The sequence below is a fragment of the Polypterus senegalus genome, chromosome 1 (assembly GCF_016835505.1).
Source record: "Polypterus senegalus isolate Bchr_013 chromosome 1, ASM1683550v1, whole genome shotgun sequence".
NCBI lineage: Eukaryota > Metazoa > Chordata > Cladistia > Polypteriformes > Polypteridae > Polypterus > Polypterus senegalus.
In genome coordinates this window covers 264,044,065-264,067,374 of record NC_053154.1, presented here as the reverse complement: position 1 = coordinate 264,067,374, position 23,310 = coordinate 264,044,065, and the positions used below count along the sequence as shown (strand labels likewise).

The following is a 23,310-nucleotide window of genomic DNA, read 5'->3' as shown; positions in this document are numbered from 1 at the left end:
TCTGACCAAACAACCAGAAAGACTTCATGAGGGTGACCCAAGGGCCCCATGTCCTCTAATGGGCCCTGAGCTCACTGCCCAGCAGCATGCAGCTCGATTGGCATTCGCCATAGAATACCAGAATTGGCAGATGCACCACTGGTGCCCTGTGCTTTACAGATGAGAGCAGGTTCACACTAAGCACGTGACAGAAGTGAAAGGGTCTGGAGAAGCCATGGAGAACATTATGCTGCCTGTAACATCATTCAGCATGAGCAGTTTGGTGGTGGGTTAATGATTGTCTGGGGAGCCATATCCATGGAGGGTCACACAGACCGCTACAGGCTTGACAAAGGCACCTTGGCTGCCATTAGGTATCAGGATGAAATCCTTGGACCCATTGTCAGACCCTATGCTGGTACAGTGGCTCCTGGTGCACGACAATTCCTGGCCTCATGTGGTGAGAGTATGCAGGCAGTTCCTGGAGGATGAAGGAATTGATACCATTGACTGGCCACCACACTTTCCTGACCTAAATCCAATAGAACACCTCTGGGACATTATGTTTTGGTCCATCCAATGCCACCAGGTTGCACCTCAGACTGTCCAGGAGCTCAGTGATGCCCTGGTCCAGATCTGGGAGGAGATCCCCACAGCACCATCTGTCATCTCATTAGAAGCATGCAACGATATTGTCAGGCATGTATACAAGAACACAGGGGCCATACAAAGTGCTGCGTACAATTTTGAGTTGCTGCAATTAAATTTTGGCAAAATGGACTAGCCTGCCACATAATTTTTTCACTCTGATTTTTGGGGCGTCTTTGAATTCAGGGCTCTGTAGGTTGATCATTTTCATTTCCATCAAACGATGTGGCATCCTTTCGTTCTTACACATTACCCAGTCTATATCAGTATAGATATCCAGGAGGATTTCTTTTTCCCATTGAGATCTGATGTGTTTTCAAAGTGTTCCTTTAATTTTTTTGAGCAGTTTATATATAGTGTATATACTGTATATATATGTATATATATATATATATACACTATATACTATATATATATATATATATATATATATATATATATATCACACAGAAATGATGCATGACATTTAGTTCTGTTCAACCAAATATTAGAATGAACAAGATTCATGGTTAAGGACCTGTAACCATGGTGTGATTGTTGGTGCCCAACCTCATGGTTCTGCTATCTCAGAATTTGTTGCCCTCCTTGGATTTCATATACATATACTTACAATTTACAAAAGAAATGGTGCAATAAGCAAGAAATATCCATTTAGTAGCACTTGTATGGGCAAATTCCTTATTAATAAAATAAGTCAGAAGAGAACGGTCAGTCTCAAGTTCACCAACACTCACATATTAGCTCTTTACAAGTATGGTGTGCTGAAGCAAATCACTAAATGCTCTTGAAGCAGATAGGTAAAAGCAGCAGAAAGCATTTTTTCACTCCTTCCAGTTAAGAACAGTGGTATGAGAATCTTTTTTAATGGCACACTTAATATTTCATTAAACAAATTGAGCATCATTTGAATGGCACAACTTACCTACTCATCACTGCTGAGCACGAGCATCCCTTCAGGGCCACAGTCCTAAAATGTATATTATTCATTATTTCACAAAGCATTCATCATCTCAAGCTGATTCTAAGAACATAACAGTAACTTCAATTTGTTCCAAAGGCCTGCACAGTCCCCGATTTTCAATCCAACATCGCATCTTTAGGATGAGACGGAATGGGAGTTTCACAGCATGAATATGTGGTGGAATATCCTCAAGAAAGACGTTATGAATATTAAGCCAGTGAATTACAAAAAGTCCCCAAAGGTTGTTTTTAGCAACTTGTTGAATCTGCACCTTCAAACATTGAGCTATTTTGAAGGCAACTTTGAATGCTTTCTAGTATAGGATGGGTATACCTAATAAAGTGTCCATTGAGTAGTGTTTATAAGTTCATTATTGTCACCTCTACAGCGAAGTTCTTACTTGCATGTATACACTGGCACTACGATTATTGACCAGAATAATTTTACCTCAAATCCTCTGCCTTCTTTGCCTAACAACTAATAGTTACTATATAAAATGAAATCAAATAGATACTGTGAAAAGGCGCTATATAGGCACCCGACCCAACACAGACTGGACACGGAGGCATACGTAAAAATAAATAAACTATTTATTTTTCTTCGCCCGTGGGTGGACGTCTTCTCCATGTCCTACAGGCCATACACAGTCCCAAGCAAAAATACACAAAGTAAAACATAAAGCAAACACACTCTTCTTCCTCCAGCACTCCTCCCAGGCAACCTCATCCTGCTCCTCCTGATTCTGGCTCCTGAGTTGTGGTCGCTGCCTCCTTTTATCAGGCACCTGGAAGTGCTCCAGGTGCTTGATTGGTGACACCCAGCTGCACTTCCGGGTGTGGTGAAATAACTGCCCAGAAGGGCCCAGCAGCTCCCGTCGCAGCACCCCCTGGCGGCGCCTGCGGAACCCAACAGGGCTGCACCAAACTCCAACCCCCATGAAGCCCTGCGGGAGTCTGAGGCACCGCTACAACACAGGGAGGCTGCCCTCTAGTGTCCAGGGGGAGATATTGGGTCTCCCATCCTTGCTTCCCCGGAACATATGCTGCAGGGGCATCCCTGCTGGGCATGAGCCCCGGCTGCCTGCCACAATACGTAATTAGTATTTTATTTGTCCCAAGGGGAAATTAAGTTTTTTTCTAGAAGTTCAAGAAATATTGTACCAATAAAATAACTACAACCACCCCCTCAAATACACACAAAAAATTACAAAAAGAAGGAAAAAGTCATCTGACTTTGCAAAGATAAGAGAGCAGTCATTATAAAAGCCGTATTCCTGTTGGTATAAAGGAGCCCTAGTAGCATTTCTTGTCTCACATATGCTGAATAATCCATTGACTGAAAATAAATATATATTAATATTTATTTCACTTATGCAGGTAAAACTCCTTAAAATAATCAGATTTGTTCAAAAACAAAACTTAATGGACAATGCTCCCCCTTACTTACTAAACATGCTGACCATGCCATGTTTGTGAAGCCAAATTGATATACCCCTGTTTGTTGCAATTTTAACGAAAGGGTAAAAACATAAATGGTTACATTTTTAGATGTTAACAAGAAAGGTGCAATCATTTTATAAAACTACTACCATCTTCAGCAGTGCAGAGCAGTTCACACAAGCAACCTTTAGCCTGAGATTTTTAATGCTTTACAGCATATTTAGGTTTTTAACATGTCACATCTTTACCACTCTACTGGTGTCAACAGGTGCCACCCACTGACTAATCCTATATCAATGGCACCTTTCTGGTTTTCCCACAGAAAACCATTTCTTGTTGCTTTTAATTCGGCACCACTTTATTAATAATATACAGTCCTGATAGCAACTTTTTTGTTTTAGTGTTTGTTGGCCCACATTTTAACTTTATTGATAATTTGGCAATGGTACCCAAATGTGCCGCATGGACAGTAATAGTATACTCTACATGTACTTCCACAGTTAGGTGCCTTTAGGTCTGTTGGATCATAGTTCTCTCCTGTCATTTAACATGTGCTAAAATTTCAACATTTTGTTTAATATTAAATTCAATATAGGGTTCATGGATTTGCTTACCACATTCAGTTTTTGCTGTCCACATACTGATTTAAATGTCACTATTAGTGCCAATTTACTTATCTATCTGCAAATAACATTTCTAGTCATTTTCTAACCAGCTTAGCCAACATTGGGCACAAGGCAGGAACAAACCCTGGACAAGGCACCGGTCCATACACATACAGACATACTGTGTTGGGTGACCAGGGCACTTACTTAGCCGGGATGCCTTCTTCAAGGAAGGACCTGGGGAGAGAGCATGCACAGGGCGTTATCTCCCCCGGAATGCTAGATGACAGCACTCCTGGGTGGCAGCAGTGCCTTGGATTCCCACAGGGCACCATAGGAGTTGGAGTTTGGGTTCGCTGGGTGCCGTCAGGGTGTGCTGCAGGGACTGCAGAGCCCTACTTTGTCAGGCGTCCGCCTCACCCAGGAGTGCTTCCGGACCATGCTAATAGGCCGCCGAAAGTACTCCCAGGTGTAGCATAAAATTAGCCGTCTGCCTTCATTATGGGAGTCAGTGTCTGAAGGGGGAGAGGTCGAGGCTTGCTGAGAGGAGTGAAGATGGAAGGCAAAGAGACTTAAGAGGAAAGAAGAAGAAAAAAAGTGCTGTATTGTTCTATTGTGCTTACTGTACTGTGCTGGCAGGCGGGGAACTCGGGAAACATTTCCCATAGCAGAATAAAATGTGTGTTGTGCTTGTGAACTTGTGCCTGGTGTCTGTCTGTGTCAGGTTTGGGGAGCTGGTGCGCAGGCCACAACATATACATACACCCACACACTAGGGCCTATTTAGTATTACCAATCCACCTAATCTGCATGTCTTTGGAGAGTTTGTCATTGTGTCTGGTTTTGAATTTTCTTGCCTCCTTACACTCTCGTTATTTCTTTCAGTCTTACACATTGCTGTACATCACACACTCCCTGCCATTCCAAGCTTTGGTCAGTCCTGTCTGCCAACCCATTGGAAAGATACACTTAGAACCTAATTTAAAAGGCTCAGAATTGTCTTATCTGTTTGTTCACTTAGAGTTTTCTCTTGTGTTTTGATGTGTTTTTGATCTATTTCGACTCTTTGGACTTGATTCTGCGAGTGCTGAGGAGTTATTTACTTATCACATTTAACTCACTTATTCATGACAGGGTCACGAGGAAGCTGGAGCCTATAGGGTCTATCCCAGTACACATCGGGTGTAAAACAGGAACACCACCTGGACAGGTGTCAGTCACACAGTGTGACACACACACACACACACACACACACAGTATAGGGCAAATTATCAATGCCAATTCACCTAACCTGCATGTCTTTTAACTGCAGAAGCTCAGGTGGAGAGAATATGCAAACTCCACCCAGGGATCTCCTTCTATCATCTCATTGTCTATTCTCGCTGTTGGAAAGGAAAGGATATTGTGATCCTTAGTAAACAATGCTATTCTGCTGCAATCTAAAAGAATAGACTTTTTATTTTATTTTATGTTTTTTTTTTGTTTGTTTAGAAAAGTGATTTTCTTAATGGAGTGTGTCTGTCATTTTTTTCTTTGTACATTTCAGAAACAACAAATGCTCGATTCTGTACTTATTTAAACACGTTGTCCTATTATGTTATTAAATTCTGATGTTTTGATTACTTCATATTACTTTTCACAACTGTTTTTAATGCCGCAGGAGGTTTAATGCAATACTTTATAATGAAAGTATTACCAGTCGAGTGTTTTTCAGTTGACTTGTGATGCTTTCTTGTAGGTGACTTTAGTGGCAGAATTAACAAAGTAGCGCTTTATGCTTTTTCGTAAAGTGGTTGCTTAAGAAGGGTTTCAGGAAATGCATACAATAGTAGCTCGTACATTAAGTACATGCTTCATAAAGTTGCTCGTTAATTGCTAAGATTCATCATTTTCTGGAAATGTACCCCAGGCCTGTTGTGAAGCTCTCTGAAGAAACTAAATAAAGTTCTATTTATGAAAATGTGTCTTTTGTTAAAAAGCATCCGTTTTTAATATGTAGAAGACCTTACGTGTGGTATTTTTGAAGTTACATGATCCAAAAGAATATATGTGACACAGGGCTGTAATGGCATTTTTGTTTCTTAACATTAGGTGTGATTTACAAATTAATTTCTTCACAGTGAATTTAAGATTGTACTGCTATTGTGTGTGTGTGTATGTGTGTGTGTGTGTGTGTTTTGTTTTTTTTTTTTTTTGATTTTTCAACTTTTACATATACTCATGTGCAGTGCATTCAGTCACAAATATGTGAAACCCTTTAGTATTTCTGTCAGGATTCTTATTTAAAACAGCCCCAGAGAAAGTGATTTTTGTGAAGACAGTGTTTGCGCTCAGTGCATTAGAGATCTACTTTAAGCACTGTTTGATGATGACATGGCAATTGAATCACAGCGATATATCTTGGTGGGTAATCTCAGGGGAGCCAAATGTTCCTCAAATTAAACCCTTTCAGACTGCAGGAGTTTTGAAGTGTTCAGCTGACTTCAGTCTGAGCACCTTTATCCTCAGGCGAGCAGCAGCAGCTGGAATTCATTTCCTGCTGCCAGAGTGTCCAGCATTTGTGCTGAACATCCAGGAATACGGGCATCTTTTTCGTTAAAGATTTTATGCAAGGTGACAGCTACTCACACTTCACTGTTTGGATCACCTCAAGTAGCTAAGATATCAGGAAAAATGAGAACGCTTCTGCTACAAAGTCCAAATTTAGATTGACTGAGGTTATCCCCAGGCCTCTATGCCCAATTCCTCCTTGACAGAACAGGCCTGCCAGTAACTTGTTTCATAAGGAGACTTGAGTTTGTAATGACATCTTGGGAGAAAACTGGCTGCAGATGCAGGGAAAAATACTTTGAAGCGATAGGAGATGATGTCAGGTTCAGTTAGCATTGAAGGCAGTGTTAGAATATGCTTGGCACTAATATGGCACCAGTATCTCTGTCCTCATCTCTGTTTTCTGTCACTATGTACAATTCTGGGCCTGTCTTTTGAGCCCTGACAATGTCTTTTCAGATCAAGTTATTGCTAGCTCTGAGCTGCACTCAGCAACACATCACTCATCCTCTTTGTTTGAAGTCTGCCCTTTTTTGTCATTAATGCACTTGATGTCTATTTAAAAGTGACGGTGAATGCGGTATCTGTTTTCCTGTCGAGAGATCATTGACAATATTAATACCACTTGTCCTTGCCTCATTTACTAAGCGCTGACACCTAGCTGCAGTCTCCTGCATTCATCAAGTGGCACTTCTCTCTCACTAGGATGTTTCATAACAGTCCTGTTTCTGGTCCTTCAAAAACCAGAACAGAAAGCAATTAGGACTTTTGTCAACACTTACAATAAAGCTTTCCCCTATAGTGCATTCTCAGACAAATGCAATACAATGATTCAAAAGGCTTACAGCAACCTTTTCTTCTTGTCATCTTCTGCAAAGGTTAATTATTTTTTCCTATTTTTAAATATAATATAATATAATATAATATAATATAATATAATATAATATAATATAATATAATATACACACTTCCTTCATCCATTTATAGGTTTTCAGGGGACCAGAAGCTGCAAATATGCATTGGCCCCAGTGTTATGCCCAGTATTGCCTGGTTAGACTCTGCACAGCCTTCTCTGACCCTGAACAAAATTAAGCAGATCTGAGAACAGAAAGATGAATCTGACCTAATTTATACTGTATACCTATAAATCTGTAAAATTCCCAACTCTACTCAATCCAGTTTATGGACACAGGCGTTCAAGTGTATACTAGCAACAATCCATCATATAGGCCACTTGCTTGCTCACATAACTCACATAAGACCAATTTAGAATCACCAGTTACCTTGATGTCCATATTGAAGGAATGTGGGAGAAACACTGAAGTACCTGGAGAGAAGTGTGAGTGTGTCCAGTCCTAATCCCTGCCTAAAGCTGCCGGGATCAACTCCAACTCATGCAAGTCCTCAGTTAGGTTAAAAATGTTTGAGAGTGTTATAATACACAATATACTGACATGGCCTTGGCATCTTTCTTGTTAAAGATTTTATGCAAGGTGACAGTTACTCACACTATACTGTTTGAATCACCTCAATTCATTAAGATATTGTTATGTTGAAAAAAGAATTAGCTTGAGAGAAAGGAACAACAGAGCAGAACAGGAGATGTCACCTATGATCAAAGCAAGATCTCAACCACTAAATCAAAGAACTGCTGTCTAACCTCAATACGTAAATCAGTAATAAAATTCAAAAATAGCATTGTAGAAAACTGAATAGGAGCACAAATGTGAGCAAAGTCTTTTGGGTATACTGTACACAATCTCAAATTTAAGGGTGACCCTTTTATCCCGTCACTTAAGTCACGTCATGCACGTGTGCTGCTGAGTCATAACCAAGGTAACAAAACAACCAATGATGGTGTCCATGGAGAACAAACATGGAGTAAAAGATGATGCAAAGATAATTTTCAGTCATTCTGAATGTGGTCAGAATCAACAACAAATGTTATAAATGAATTCTCCACCATTCAAAACCTCAGTCAAAGTTAAAAAAAAGTGAAATATAACAATAATTCCATAATAAAATATAAATGAAAATAATTCACAACAGGTTTCAAGAAGCTAGAGATCACTTAAAATATAAATTGCACTACTAAGTGTCCCATTCATGGTTGGATTCTAGTTTTTTGCTTGATGCCGCACCTAATGGCTACAAACCTCCCAGGCTGAGTTTGATTGTGAATGTTTGACAATGTTGGGTTTAAAGATGCACTTTCTGGCTAGAAGAGATTAATATCAGATCATTTTTGTCAAATAGCTAATAAATGGCTGATACCTGACAGATTTAGGAGACAATAATGAGAGCCTCCTGTATGACTGGGTACCCACTTTTTGGATTTCGTTGTCTGTACCTTGTAAAAGGCAGAGCTTTATGGGAATGGCTGCAGTTTAAGTTTTGATTTTGCTGTCGACTTACAAAACAGTTTATTAACTTTTGGACAAACACTCTGTTTTCCTCCTGTTTCCATCATAATTGGCAGCAACAGTTCGTAACAAAGGAGTATACTGTATTTAAAAGAAAATGCTGTCCATAACAGCTGAGGAATATCCGCGTATTTTAATAAGCTGAAAACATTAATGAAGCAGACAGGACTTCTGCCACAGGAGTTCAAGTACAGTGAATGACTCATGGAGTGACATGAGCAGTACATTGATGCTTTTAGAAAAGTTTAATTTGAGCAGTTTGTTATTTCTATTCATTGTGTGTAGTACATTATTAGATCACCACTAAATGTCACACCAAGGCCCAATGCTTAACAGTGCTGAGCCACAGTGCCAGATACAAAGTGGAAAAAAAAGGATTTATGTCCAAAAATCACCTCATGTATTTGTATGACACACATTTAATAATTCCTAATGTTTATGCAAATTTCATATTGCACTATATATGTAAAACATGTTTTATGTGTTGATGGCACCTGAAGCACATGCATGTAATTTAGCCAGCCACATGTCATTTTTATTTTAATCTTTTGTGTTTTCCCCTGGGGACATAAAGCTAAAGGCAGTCATCAAGGTTGAGAAAGCCTGACAGATGCAAAAATCCAAGTGTTGATATCTGTGCATTACTTTATGACACGCAGCAAATTTTGTATTAATAGAGTGAAGACATCTTGTGCTGCCTTTATTGAATTACTGTGAGCAATGATTTTTTTTTTTGCAGCATGATTTTCTCTAGTTGTGTTAATTTGGGGCATTTCCTTTGCCAATAATATGTGTTAAACAGACATATACTACTGCATTTTAATAAGTAAAAGCTTCTGAGGATTGCAATAATTGTAAAACTTAGGAAAAATGTATTTTCCTATTGCTTTGGTTCTACAGTACATTGCAACATCATTATATCTTGAAAATGGGCAAATACAGCCAGATTTCCAAACAAAGAAATGGAAATGGACACAAACGCCTCCAGACAAGCTAAGGGAGGTGGTCAGCTGTGGCCATCTAAAAAGGAAAGTGCAAATTTCTGTGTGGCAGGTAGCCAGATACACCCAAAGTATGGAAGGACTGGGGGAGAAAGTATTTCAAGACTGTTTCTCCTCCGTACTGACAGAGGGCTTACAGTAGGGCCATGGGTTATGAAATGGAAGCTCAACCCGCCACACCAGAATGTAAATATAACCATTTCAGTCTTGTGTCAAATAATGCAGGTGCAAACAGTGAAGTACTGTAAGATTGGAATTCAGCTAATATGAAAGAAATGAATGTTGCATCATGTACCATAGTTAATGTTAGTGTTTATAGAGTTTCTTGCAGGGCACTTAATGTGGACCTGGACTTAGCACCCTGTGATAATTAATTAGACTAAGTAGTTAAGAAAATTGATGGATGGATGGAAAGGCAGGTGGGCACACAGATGGGTGCATGAATGACTGAACGGATGGAAAAATGCCATTTATAATTTGATTCTTATTTCAGTCCTGTGCAAATTTTCATTCAGTGCATAAACTGCTAAATTTTACAATTATTGTGATCGGAATTGTTCATATGACACCTCTAGACAGTACAGAATATTGAAATCAGAAACCACATTCAGTGTTTGTCACATTCTTGACTCATTGTCTGATGCCCATTAGGAATGTGTAGCTAATTGAACATTAGACATTCTAGATGAGAACAGGCCATTCAGCCCAACAAAGCTCTTCCAAAATAACATTGTCAAGGTTTGAACGTTCCTAAAGGCCTACCATCAACTACACTACTTGATAGCTTGTTCTGTGTGTCTATGGTTCTCTGTGTGAAGACAAACTTCCTAATGTTTGTGCAAAATTTACCCTTAACAATTTTACAACTGTGTCCCAGTGTTCTTGTTGAACTCATTTTAAAGAAAGGCTCGATCCACTGTACTAATTCCCTTCATAATTTTAAACACTTCAATCACATCACCTCTTAATCTCCTTCTGCTTATATTACAATATTATAACTTTCTCAAAACCACTTAATCCTATTCGGGGTCACAGGTTACCAGAGCCTATGCCAGCATCACATCACTGGACACAAGATAGAATACAGCCTTGGACAGAGCACCAGTCCATCATAGGGAGTGGTCACACACAAACATGGCCAAATTGGAATCACCAGTCAATCTCACCATTATACCAGATGAAAACCTCAAACAAACATGGGGAGAAAGAACAATAACTGGCTTAACCCTCAGCACTGGAACCATTTTGGAATTGGATAAATGGTTAATATAATATAATATAATATAATATAATATAATATAATATAATGCAGGGTGGTCCAGATCTAATTATGCAGATCCAGATCGTCTGGATGACTCTGATTTATGCGGGGACGATTCCAGTTTGGCGCGAAGACAATTCTTTATGTCGTCAGTTCGCACACTTCTCGATTGTCCGTGATTTTTCGGATGATTTTCTATGTAATAAACTTAATAAGTTATAGCGTAATGAAAATTGCATAATTAGATCTGGACCACCCTATATAATATAATATAATATAATATAATATAATATAATATAATATAATATAATATAATATAATATAATATAATATAGGGAGAAAGTGTAAACTCCACATATAGTGACTAGAGTCCACTGTTTCCCAAACTCGGTCCAGAGGGCACACTGTGGCTGCAGGTTTTTGTCCCAACCAGATTCCTAATCAGTGACAACACCTGATAATACAGTTAAAAAGAAAAAAAAATACATTATTGCTATGTAACTGATTGGTACATTTAATTTTTTTTTTTGGCAAACTTAGTTTTCTAATTTTCTGTATTGTTCCCTAAACACAGAACTTGGGAAATATCAGTTCACTTAATTAGCCCAGGAGTTAATTGGTTGGAACAAAAACCTGCAGCCACAGGGGGTCCCCAGGACCGAGTTTGGGAAACACTGGACTAGACCCTGGAATTAAGCTGCCAGAGCCACGAAGTAAAGACCTAGAAGCTTTTGCTTTTGAATAATCTTTCCGAGTTCTAACTGAGGAAACTTGTCCAATAAAGAAATGCACAGAATGCAAATTTGGCAAGGAAAGTGTTTTGGATTAGCTTCACAGAACCAGGCCAGAATCACATTTAGACTCCATAACATTTTATTTCATCGCAGCCTTTATGTTGAAGAAAATCTGAAACAGTCTTCACTGTGTTCTTTTTAGCAAATAAATCTTCGCAAATGAGGAGCACTGGCAGAGGGGTGGAATTTGAGTTAGTTATTAGTCTGTTTTTCCCACCAAGACTTTTCTGTATCCCTAAGACTTAGACTTCTATCCTGGTAACATGAATTTCATGTTGTTGTCAGTGATTATAGAACTTAACAATTTTTTGTAAGTTCATATGAAATATTGACAATTTAGGAAAATGTAATGGTATTATAACTTGGTGTAGTGGATAAGAATCTTGACTCTAAACCACAGGGCTGTGCGTTCAAATCCTAACTCTTCCCAACTGAAATGGTAGTTTAACCTGTCTGTGCTCTAATTGTAAAAATTTATTTAAACAAATGTGCTACAAATGTGTCATTTTGAAATTCTTTGGGATGATATTTGCTATAGAAAGGTGCTGTATAAAATACGCTTTGTTTGATTGTTCACTTTTGTTTAGTGTTGCCATCTCACAGCTTCAGAGATCTGGGTACAAATCCCAAATTATCACCATCCGTGTGGCAAGTGCTGCAACATTCTGGTCTCCTGTCCAGGATTTGCTCTTACCTTGTTCCCCTCATGCCATATAAAAAAGCCTGTTCAGAAAATGGATGTTCATGAATTTTAATAATGTAATGTATTCATAGCATGAACATTTTTGTATTCACATTTCAACCATATGCTAAATATGCTAAATGGCTATTTCTCATCAATGTTCTATATGTCTTGTGTATTTAATGCCAAAACACTCACTGCAAAGACAGACAGAGGAAGGTCATACTCTACATACGTGCACATTTACTTGTGTAAATCAGCAAGTAGCCGTGTGTTTCTCATGTCGCTACTCGTTCACATTTGCCTGTCGTTTTCAGGTCAGACCGAAGGTTCTTTGAAGTGCAATCAAAAATTATGAATTTGCATACTGTCAAGCTAAACTAAGGCACTTTCTTTACCAGATTTGCATTCCCAGCCCTTCTTTTAAGGTCAAGTACCCTCCATTTATAACTTGTCAAGATTATTCAGACCCTTAGCTCTTTTATTCATGGCTCTGACGGTTTAGATAGTCATTTGAAAAGATCAAGAATTCCCAGGTCTGGAGATGACATGCAACAATAAATTATGTTGATTGCCTGAGTTTTGAGGTTTAGTTCAGGCTAGTGGTAATATATTTATAAAAGCGGCAACTACCGCTAGATTCTGTTTGCCCCAGGCCAAATAAGAGTGAATGCATTTCTTCCATATATTATGTCTCGTGATCATTGATTTGTATGCTAATAGATTTTCATCTAAAAAGACGTGTTATTCCACATTTAAATTTCTGACATTAGCCTTAAGGTCAAGTGTCATTCTGTTTGAACCTTTCACAGCTGATGAAGATATTTTCAAACCCACATTTCACTAAAGAGCCACCTGCTTTGAGCATCCAAGGCTTGTGGTGCAGTTCTCAAATTATATACTATAAAATGACACTCACAAATCAACAACAAAACTCTGTGACTGTAACCAACATTGGTGTATAATATAAAGTTGTTGATTAAAAAAATATGGAAATTATGTAAGAATATGTATAGAAATTATCTGCCACACTGATTAAGAGATTGATTTTTAAGCTTAAACTTTTATGCTTGAAAGGATTATCATGGAGAATTGAAACAAACTAAATCCATCCACCTCATTTATAAGCTTCTTTTTTCCTGTTCAAAGTCATATGAAATCAGAGCACAGCACAAAGGATGTAAGGAAGGAAACAAGTCTGATATGTTAGGCTAGTCAGTCACAGAGTCACTTGTGAACACTTGAACAATCTAAGAAACATCAGAGAGTGATATAAAAATATTTGTGTGAGAAGATCCACACAAGCAACTGGAGAATGTCTAGCTTCTGTAGTAAAGACACAATCGACAAGAGGCGCGAGAGTCATAACTGAAATTGTATTTCTGTGAGTATTGCATTTGTAATGAAGTAGGCATTAGTAATGTACTTTATTAGCTTCGTGCATTTGTCAATACATGAATTTTTCTGCAGTGCATTTGTAACTACAGGCTTTTGTCAATGTATTTTAGTTGTGCCACTTAAGAGTGTGTGTGTATGTCCTATAATGAACTGGTGCCCAATGTCTTCAGGGAAGAATCCACTTCACCTATAAACTTGTAAGACATGTTCAGATGGTGACTGGATGAAAGTTAAATGAGAAGTTCATTCCTAAAGTCAATAATAAGGTAGTGCAGCCCTTAAGGACCTGATCAAATCATCCCTCACAGAAAGCAAAGAATGACCAAGAAAGAGTTTGTGATGCTCCAGATCTTTGTGTTGGTGATGGTGGTGGGCATCATAAGAGCTCCTCAGATAACTTTTTCTTCACTATCTACACATCACTTTTAATTTCAGCTCAACTATATCATTCTTACACGAGTCCTCCATTGTAGTCTGCATTGTCAGTGGACTTAAAGAGTAGTATGGAAGGGTGGTGGAGGATATTAACCTTATGCTTGAGGGAAGACTACCTGTAGATGAATTGTACTAAGGCAAAGGAGTTAGAGGTGGACTTCCTGTGCACGAGGTTGTTCCATGAGATCAATCACTGTAATGAAGTGGGGTGGAACAGTAGGCGTAGACCTATAAATACCATCTATCCATCCAAACTATAAACTAGACTAACACAGATGAAATGGCTTGGAACAGGCTGTCCTTTTTCAGGAGACCATCTGCTGGAGCTATTCTACTAGTCCATAGTGTCCAATGTACAATACTCTGCTGGGGTGGTCCGGAGGGAAGTAACGGCATTTAGGGGATGAGAAACACCTGAATAAATTGATCATGAGGGCCAGCTGTTTGACAGCACTGACCCTACGCTAACTGGAGGCAGAGGCAGAAAAGAGAATGATGACCATATTAGAGGTCATCATGAATAATGTATTCCTGCCTTCTTCTTATCTTTCGTCTTGGAACACATTTAGTCACTGACTCATTGAACCACAGTGTGCAAATAAGCACTACTGGAACTTTTATTTTTGCCTTCAACTGTAACATTGCATAATGCTTCCTCCCATCATCCCTTTCTTTGCCCTACACAATTAAAACAGATACTGTACATTAGTGCAGGGACAGTATTTCTTTATATCATGAAGTCATTCTTTTTGTATAATAATTGTAGTTGGTCTTGTACCTGTATAACAATTCGCATGTTACTTTTCTTACTGTTTTGGACTGTGTTTTAGGGTCTGTGTTGCTTCTTTAACAAGAAAATTTCCACTTTGGGTTTAGTAAAGTATTATCTGCCCATCGTTTCATATGTACACATGAACTTTGTCATGATGATTAAGGCCAAGTCATTGTGCTTCTCTAGAAGCAAGCATAACCCCACCATCATAGATGTTATTTTTGTACACATATAATTGTTTTGAAGGGTGTTGCACAATCCATCGAGCCCATGGGTGTCACCTACCCTTTGTAATTGACAGAATCATCAATGTGAAATTGGTGCCCATTTCTGAAAACTCGACTGACTCAGTTAGTTGATGCAGATTTTTGATACAAAATACTGGATTTTCCTTGCCATAAGATACAATGATCTTCATTTATTTTGCCATTGAATGAGCTCTTCTTTCTGCAGTGATTTATATCACTGATCAAATACTAATTACAAAATCCTACTTGTATGCAAGCTGCAGATAAAAGTATTTGAAGAACAAACTCCTTCATTTACTGAACTCACATATCCATTTCATGTTCACAGTCAGGTTGAGTGTGTCCTGATAGCACTGGGTACAAGGCAGGAACCAAGGAAGGGATGCCAGATTATTCTAATCATGAATGTTCAGGGGCAGCACAGTGGCACATTGGTAGTGCTGCTGCCTTGTAACAAGGAGACCAGATTTCATATCCCAGGTTCTCCAGCTACATCTCACAGTCAAAAGATATGCTGGTTAGCTAGACCGGCAATGTTAAACTGGCCCGTGATGTGTGTGTTTTTGTTCACCGTACAGATAGCTGGCTTTCTGTCCAGGATTGGTCCTGCCTTGCAGGTGATGTTTACCTGTATAGGCCCCAGCTTCCCCATGACGCTGCTCTAGATAAGAGGGTTTAGGAAAGGGATGACTGAATGAATTTCTTGATGTTGGTCTGGAAGATTTTAACATGGAACATGTCTTTTAACATACAGTATACTGTAATCTTCCTTGTCTGAAATAAAATACTTAGTATTACAGTACAGTACAGTATAGTAAAGTATAGTACAGTATAGTACTTAGTATAACATAGTTACTTGAAATGCAGTACATCTAGCTATCATGGAGAATTGTACCAAAATGAGGTTCCTTCTCAAGACAAGCTGTCTTAATCACATGTTTTCAAAGTGGACAGTCTGTATAATAAATGATTACACTACAGGCAGGAACTCCATTGTAGATGTTGGGCCCAGAAGGTTGGGCTTTTCTAGACGAATGTGGCCCGTGAGGGCAAGCAATAAGATTATGGTACTATTGGGCCTGTTCCTGGTAAGAATAACACTCATCTCTTGACCTTTACAGGAAGAATAAAACACCGCTAGTTGACTAAACGAGAATGGTAGTTCACTTAAGAAGAGGTACAATACGATTGTGAATCTTAGCTGTTTGCCACTGGGAATCATTTTTCCTTATTCTTGTTTCTTTTTATTATGTTATATTGTTATTTTTTATTGTTTTGTCTATGCCATCACCTTGCCACCTTTCTGGGATTTTGTTTCATGGCCAGAGTTACGCATTTTATAAAAGATGGTGACAAGGTGACATTTGCATTTACGTACATTTTGGGTTAAACCTGTTGAAAAACTAACTTTTGCTTGAATAATTATATAAGGAATGGATATTAGAGCCTTGACTATTCTTTGATCTGCATTTGCTGGTCCATTTTTCAAATTTTGTCTTTTGATATGGTTTTAGCATCAATTAATCTTTGTATTGAAAGAGCAAAGGGGCCTTTGGTGCCATGGCAAAACTATTTATAAGTGTTGTATTGGCCAGGTGAGTGAATTGATTCATCAAATAGATAGCAGCCTCTAAACTCATTTTGTTACGGGAAGGAACGCGTTGCACAGTAGTTCCTTTGTACATAATGTATATACAAATGCTGGAAGTGAATCACTAGTGTTTAAAATGAAGTAGTTTTTGGCAACATATCCCTCAAGTTGGGTGTCTATTGTCAAGTCCAATGTTTGCTTTAGGAGAATGCAGGAATTCTTGCAGCAAGTACTTGAACAGTGCTAGATACAGTATCAGTATCTGAACAGCTAAATAGGGATACTTAATTTTACTCTTAAAACAGTAATTGTTTTAATTGTCTTTTATACTATTTTGGGATAAAATGCTAAGTGCCCCCTTCTCATTTTTATAACTGAAGAGCACTGAAGAGATCTATGCTTATTAAGGTCTGACATTTCCTTTGTATGCTCCTCTCAGCCTTCTTTGTATTCTGACTCATGCCAACAGAAAACCTGTGTTAGAGGATCGAGGTGACAAGCTGATTGATCACCTCTGCACCGCCTCTGAACAAACACATCTGAATGTGACCTGAGCATTTCAACAATTTCCAGCTCTGCCAACTTTTTAAACCTGAAGTTCATTTTCAGTTTTACCAAGAGTACTTTGATGGACTTTGAAATGGTGCTAAACAACATAAACTACCCAGAGAAAAGAGACTGAGTGGTGATGTCAAGGCCATCGGGTCTCCCCTAAACCAAAGACTGAAGAAAACCTCATTTGACATTTCAAAATGTCATATGTATTTTTTAATTTTGGCCAGGTTTTATATGATTATGGGTGGTGGTGTTGTGTGTCATGTTATTATCAGTGCACACTCAACATGATTAGATCTTGTTACGTTGACATAGGTGTTGAGGCAACATTGGTTAGCACTGCTGAGGTCCTTGTCTGATCATGTGTGGTGTGTAAATTCTTCATTTTCTGGGTGGTCTTTCCCTGAGTAATCCAGCTTTAGATGTATGTGACAGGTTCCCTGATTGCTCAAACTATCCTGTGTGCAGTAGAGTGGTGACCCATCCAGCATAAATTCTTGGTTTGTGCCCAGTTGTGTAGGGGCAGACTCTATCTCCCCATGACCTTGTATTTCATTAAGCAGCAAATTTAGTCAACATATGGCAAAGGTAGTTTTAGTCATTCATCTTTACTGGATTTTTTCTCTATGGAGAAAGTACAAAAAATTTAAAAGGTGACACTACAGAATATCATCACATCTACGTAATAATCATAATATCCATCCTTCCAGGTGTTTTCCATAATACCCATCCAGTCTTTTATTTTCTTAACTTCTGTCAGGGCAGGATAGGGCAAAAAGTGAGGACATACCTTGAGCTGGGATGGTTTGCATTTTTGCCAGGGTCACCTTTGCCAGAAACTGAACCATACATTCAGACATATTGAATATTTTAGACTATTGCCAGTTTTGAGCTGTGAATCCGTTAAAAGCAGTGCATGAGTGACATATTAGACCTAAGGTGCCTGACTTTGGGCTTCTTGTGCATTGAAACAAGCAAAAAATAGCTGGTTTCTTCTCTCATCAGCAACAATGGAAGTTAACATCTGTGTATGCACATTTTTCGTTTTTTCATTTTAGCGGATTTAAATTTGTGATTTTTAAGAACATTTTCAAGGTTAGTAACACATTTCTTTTAGCTTTGGGTCTCTTGGCCACTGTACTGAGAAACATCTACTTTTTATAGTTAATGATGATTTGGGTGTATGTGTCAAATGAAAAAAAAAATAATGCTTTATATACTCAAACTATTTCAGTTCCACACATTTTTCCTCAACCACCTACTTACTGTACACCTGAAGCAGTATAATGAAATCATGAGCTACAAAGTGTCTGTTTTAATACAGGCCTCTGCTTCAGACCACATGTCCATACAACAAGAAGTTACTCACAGAAACCTTTATTTAGGCAACTCACAGCCAAACAATTGAAAGGTTAATATGTCATACACGCTTTTGTTAGTCAACTAGCTAGCAAGAAAGCATCAATGAATGTTTGCTTATTGAGTAGATGGCAGGCAAGCTAATTAACATTCTAGTACAGAGAGCAAGGCGGAAAATGAGAGAGATGGAAAAGTGTTACAAAATCATTGACAAAAATGTACATTATGACCTGCCAATGGATGACACTTAGGCCACAAAGTGTTGACAGGCCTGTGGTTCTGTTAAAAATGCTGTAGTTTAATATTATTCAAAGAAGTGAAAAAGTAAATAAGGCCTCTTTCTTTTTTCACCACAGTGAATATGCAAGGTATTTCCTACAAATAAGATACAATATATATTGCTAAAGATAAAGATTCAAGTATATTGTTATAAAGTTCTGATGCACGAAAGTCCCATCATACCCCATCTAGTCACCAAAAGAGCAACAAAGAATCTTTATAGATAAAAAGATTCTAAGGAGTATATGGACACAGTAGGCAATGTCCAAGTGCACACATTAAGAAAAACAGAGTAACTGTTCAAAATATACAGAAATCACCAAAAGCACAGAATAAACTCAAGAGACCTCACCACACCATAAGTGCAATCTCAATTAACTGAAAGGGACTGTGGGTTCTTGGCTGAGGGCAATCCCCTGACAGTGATGGGCATGTGGGCTTGTCTCTTGTTAGACCACCCTCAAAACACACAGAACATAAAAGACGATAAATATTTACAGAGGAACTATGCGGTCAACAATATTAGCATCAACATAGGAATCAGAAATAAACAAGAAAGACATAAAAATGGAATTTGAATCCCAGCCAGGCAAGAAACCCTGTGTGAAATCCAACACATTGTGGCCTCCTCCAGACCGCGAGGGGGCGTCCGTCCTGGTTATGTTGGGGGCCTCGGGTACAGGGCTTGGAAGCCCAGCCCTGCTGTGCCTGAGGAACCCTGGAGCCCAGCACTTCCGCCACACCAGGAAGTGCTGGGGGGAAGAAGACAGGAGACACCCGGACGGCTTCCGGGTGCACAGCCGGCACTTCCGCCACACAGGGGTGTGTCCAAGGGGAGTGCCGGGAAGCAGCTGGAGCCCATCCGGTTCCTACTTAAGGGGCCGCCTCCCTCCAGTCATTAGTGGATGTCGGGTGGAAGAGGACAGAGCTGGAGAGAGGACGGGAGGCGGTCGAAAGAGAGGCACAGTGACTGAGAGTGTGGCCTGGACTTTGGGGAATCGGTGCAAGAGGCACTGGGGTTTGTGTGCACGTTAAACTTATAAATAATAGATAGTATTGTAAATAAACGGTGTGTGGTGGAACTATGCTGTCCGTCTGTCTGTGTCCGGGTCCCAGTCCACAACATACAAATATAAAAGCTTTGTTGTTTTTAATTTTACTTATACCTATGTATAGTATGTATATTTGTAAACAAACGCACACTCACACTCATGCAAGACTAGTTCTCAATCACCAACTAACCTAACTTGTATATTTTAGGACATATGAGAAGAAAAATGAAGTACAGTGGAATCTCGGTTGGCGAGCATAATTCGTCCAGAAACGTGCTCGTAGTCCAAAGCACTCGTATATCAAAGTGAATTTCCCCATAAGAAATAATGGAAACTCAGATGATTCGTTCCATAACCCAAAACTATTTATATAAAAATGATTAATACAAAATATTAAGTAAAAAAACATAAAACAAATTAACCTGCACTTTACCTTTAAAAAGAATCATAGCTGATGTGAGTGAGTTTCTAAATTCTTCTGTGATTCCACCCAACGGAACGACACGCAGAAGAGCGTCCCAAAGCAATCGCAGTCTACCAGCGCTGTAGCAGTTCGCCGTATAAGCATATCCAAAAAGATCGCAGACATGCTATAAGCGCCTGCCGTTGATGGGTGATACAAGGAACATTATAAAGAACACGCTACAATAAATAACCGCGCTGTTCCTGTTTCAAGCTGAATAAAGCTGGTGTTGTTAAAGTACTGAGACTCAGCTTTGTGTTTTGGGGCGCAAGACGGGGACTCGCACTTCACAGCACACACACACACACCGTCACAATGCTGTAGTAAACAGTGTACACTCGTACGGATGTTGACTATATGAGTGAGGCACGCAGACTCAGACGGAGAATAGGAGACGATTGCCCTCAAGAGAAGAGAGAGAGAGAGACACACACACACACACACACGAGAGAGACAGAAGAACCATCAGCCCAGTTGTGATCACATGACGCTCAGTGTATCCATACTACTCCTATTGCAAGGCATCGCTCGTTTATCAAGTCAAAATTTATTAAACAATTTAGCTCGTCTAACAAAACACTCATAAACCAAGTTACTCACAAACCGAGGTTCCACTGTATCTTAAGGAGGACCAATTGGGGCAAGGGATTCAAAGCCAATATTCTAGATATGGAAAGCAGCAGTTTTAACCATTTAATACCAGGCCATCCTTAAGCACTACAGCATCTGTGTTTCTAAAATACATGCTAAAGAAATTCCTCATAGATTATGATTTTCTGATCCAAATATGAGTTGAATGAGTTGTTGCGTTGTGCATGTCATGATAACATGAGTCAGAGATCTTTATTATTACAGAATTGCTTTTTGTGTATTGTGATAATACAGAAGTGTTAGGGGGTAATGGTAATGTTTCTATTTTTGAATCCAAATAGTCTCTGTAATCTATCTATCCATTATCTAAGTCCATTTTATCTATTACTGGGTAAGAGAGCGCTCAAGCCAAGCCAAGCAAGCACTGGACATTCCCACTGTAACATTGGACAGTATTCTAATCTGTCATGGTGCACAGTCACACACAAACCCACAATCGTTCTTTCTAGGTAAGCTTACAGTTTCCAGGTAACCTGAGGTGCGCATCTTTGAGATTTAAGAGGAAAATTGGAGTACCTAGAGCCAATACACAATGACACAGATGCAATGTGCAGACTCCACACTTATATTAACCAGACCAAGCTTAGAGACATGTGTGGCTCCACCACTAACCCTAATGCAATAGTGCAAGTCTCATCTTCTTATATTATTTCTGCCATTCACTTCTCAGGCATGGTACAATATTGGCACTGCTGCCTATAAGTTCTTTGATGTGAATCTGGCCAAGGTGCTGCCCATGTGGAGTTTGCATATTTTTCTTATGTCTGTGAGGGTTTTTCTCCAGCTGTTTAAGTTTTTCTCCGTCCTCTCAAGGACAGTATAGGTTACTTGGTGACTGAGCTGTCTCCATAAGAGTAAGTGTGACCTGCAGTGGACTGTTTGTCTAAATCAAGATAATCTAACACCTTGCACCCAGAACTGCTGGGATATGCACTGGTTCCCCAAAACCCTGAACTGGGTTACAAAATGCATGAGTGGATGGATAGATTGACTTCTCAAGATTCTAAAGAGAATACATTTATGGTACAAGCCTCTGTTTGTAACAAACCAAAACTAGAGATGTTCAAGAATTAATTCCATTTTTTTCTTTCCCTCCCCAGGTGTTTTTGCAAAATGTCAGTACATTTATTATGGAAAGCACTCGGAAGGCAACCGATTTATTCGTGATGATCAACTTTGACAGGCTGCTGCTGATTATTGCTGATGACCACTTCATAAGGAAACTGAAATATCACTTTGGTGTAATTATCCACTCTAGAGAGCCCTCTACTGCCTCTGCCTTATGCCGACTTCTCTAGTCCTGTCAGAGCCATCCTTCTGTCTTAGTTCTATCAAGATTGACATGATTGCCTTTAAGCAGGCCCCTTTCACCAAAGTGACAGACAGCTGCAGCCACGTTTCTGGCCTGACAGGATGAGCACCATGATGGATTGCCTTGCCCAAATGCTTCACAAGGAAGGACAAAGGTCACAACCCGAGGCAGCTCTGAGCATGTGCAGCCCCTTCTAATGGGTTTCTTGAAAGTCATATACAGGGGTTTCATGTGTTTTTTTTTTTTTTCCCTCAACAAAGTGATGTGCTCCTGAAGTGATAACAGCCCACATTAGATATTTTTGAAATGAATTCCTGAAGTTCAATAAAGTGGTTGATGTTAAAAAGAGCATTGTTTTAAATAAACTTCATTGTTACTGTTGATAATGGTCTGAATTTTAGCATAGAATAACTGTTTTTTAATGTTAATGGATTTTGATATCACTGTTTATGTACCACAGGCATAAGGCAATTAAAGTAATTAAAATTGCTGTTTTCTGTGAATATTCTTTCATTATTCAGGAAAAATGTCATTTATAAGTAGCCTGGTGTTTTTCCAAATGTAGAACATATTATACAAGCTAAATGTAATAGTCACAAAAAATGCACATATAAAATGATTGTATTGTTATTATTGTAATAACTATTAAGTAACCACAGTCTTAACAATATCTAGTTTCTGAGGAATTTAAAATTGACCTTCTCCTTGGTGCCTCCCAAACTGAAGACTATGTGTGTTTTTAAAATAGCACATTAGTTCTTCATATAAAGCATTTTACACACAAGAGGAGCCAGATCACTCCAATGAGATTGTTTCAATGAGAACAAAGTATAACTGATTTGTCTTAAATTC

The 23,310-nt window shown here is 38.9% G+C and overlaps 1 protein-coding gene across 3 annotated transcripts in view; it reads left to right on the top strand.

The window, feature by feature from the left end:
- lrmda (leucine rich melanocyte differentiation associated) overlaps nucleotides 1–22,948 on the top strand; it is a 1,142,584-nt gene extending 1,119,636 nt beyond the window's left edge. For all 3 annotated transcript variants that reach the window (XM_039773257.1, XM_039773261.1, XM_039773275.1), the window contains one exon: nucleotides 22,247–22,948. In XM_039773257.1, the coding sequence (XP_039629191.1) occupies nucleotides 22,247–22,326 (80 nt within the window). In that variant the 3' untranslated portion in view covers nucleotides 22,327–22,948. The remainder of the gene's footprint in view (nucleotides 1–22,246) is intronic.
- Nucleotides 22,949–23,310: the final 362 nt, after the last annotated feature.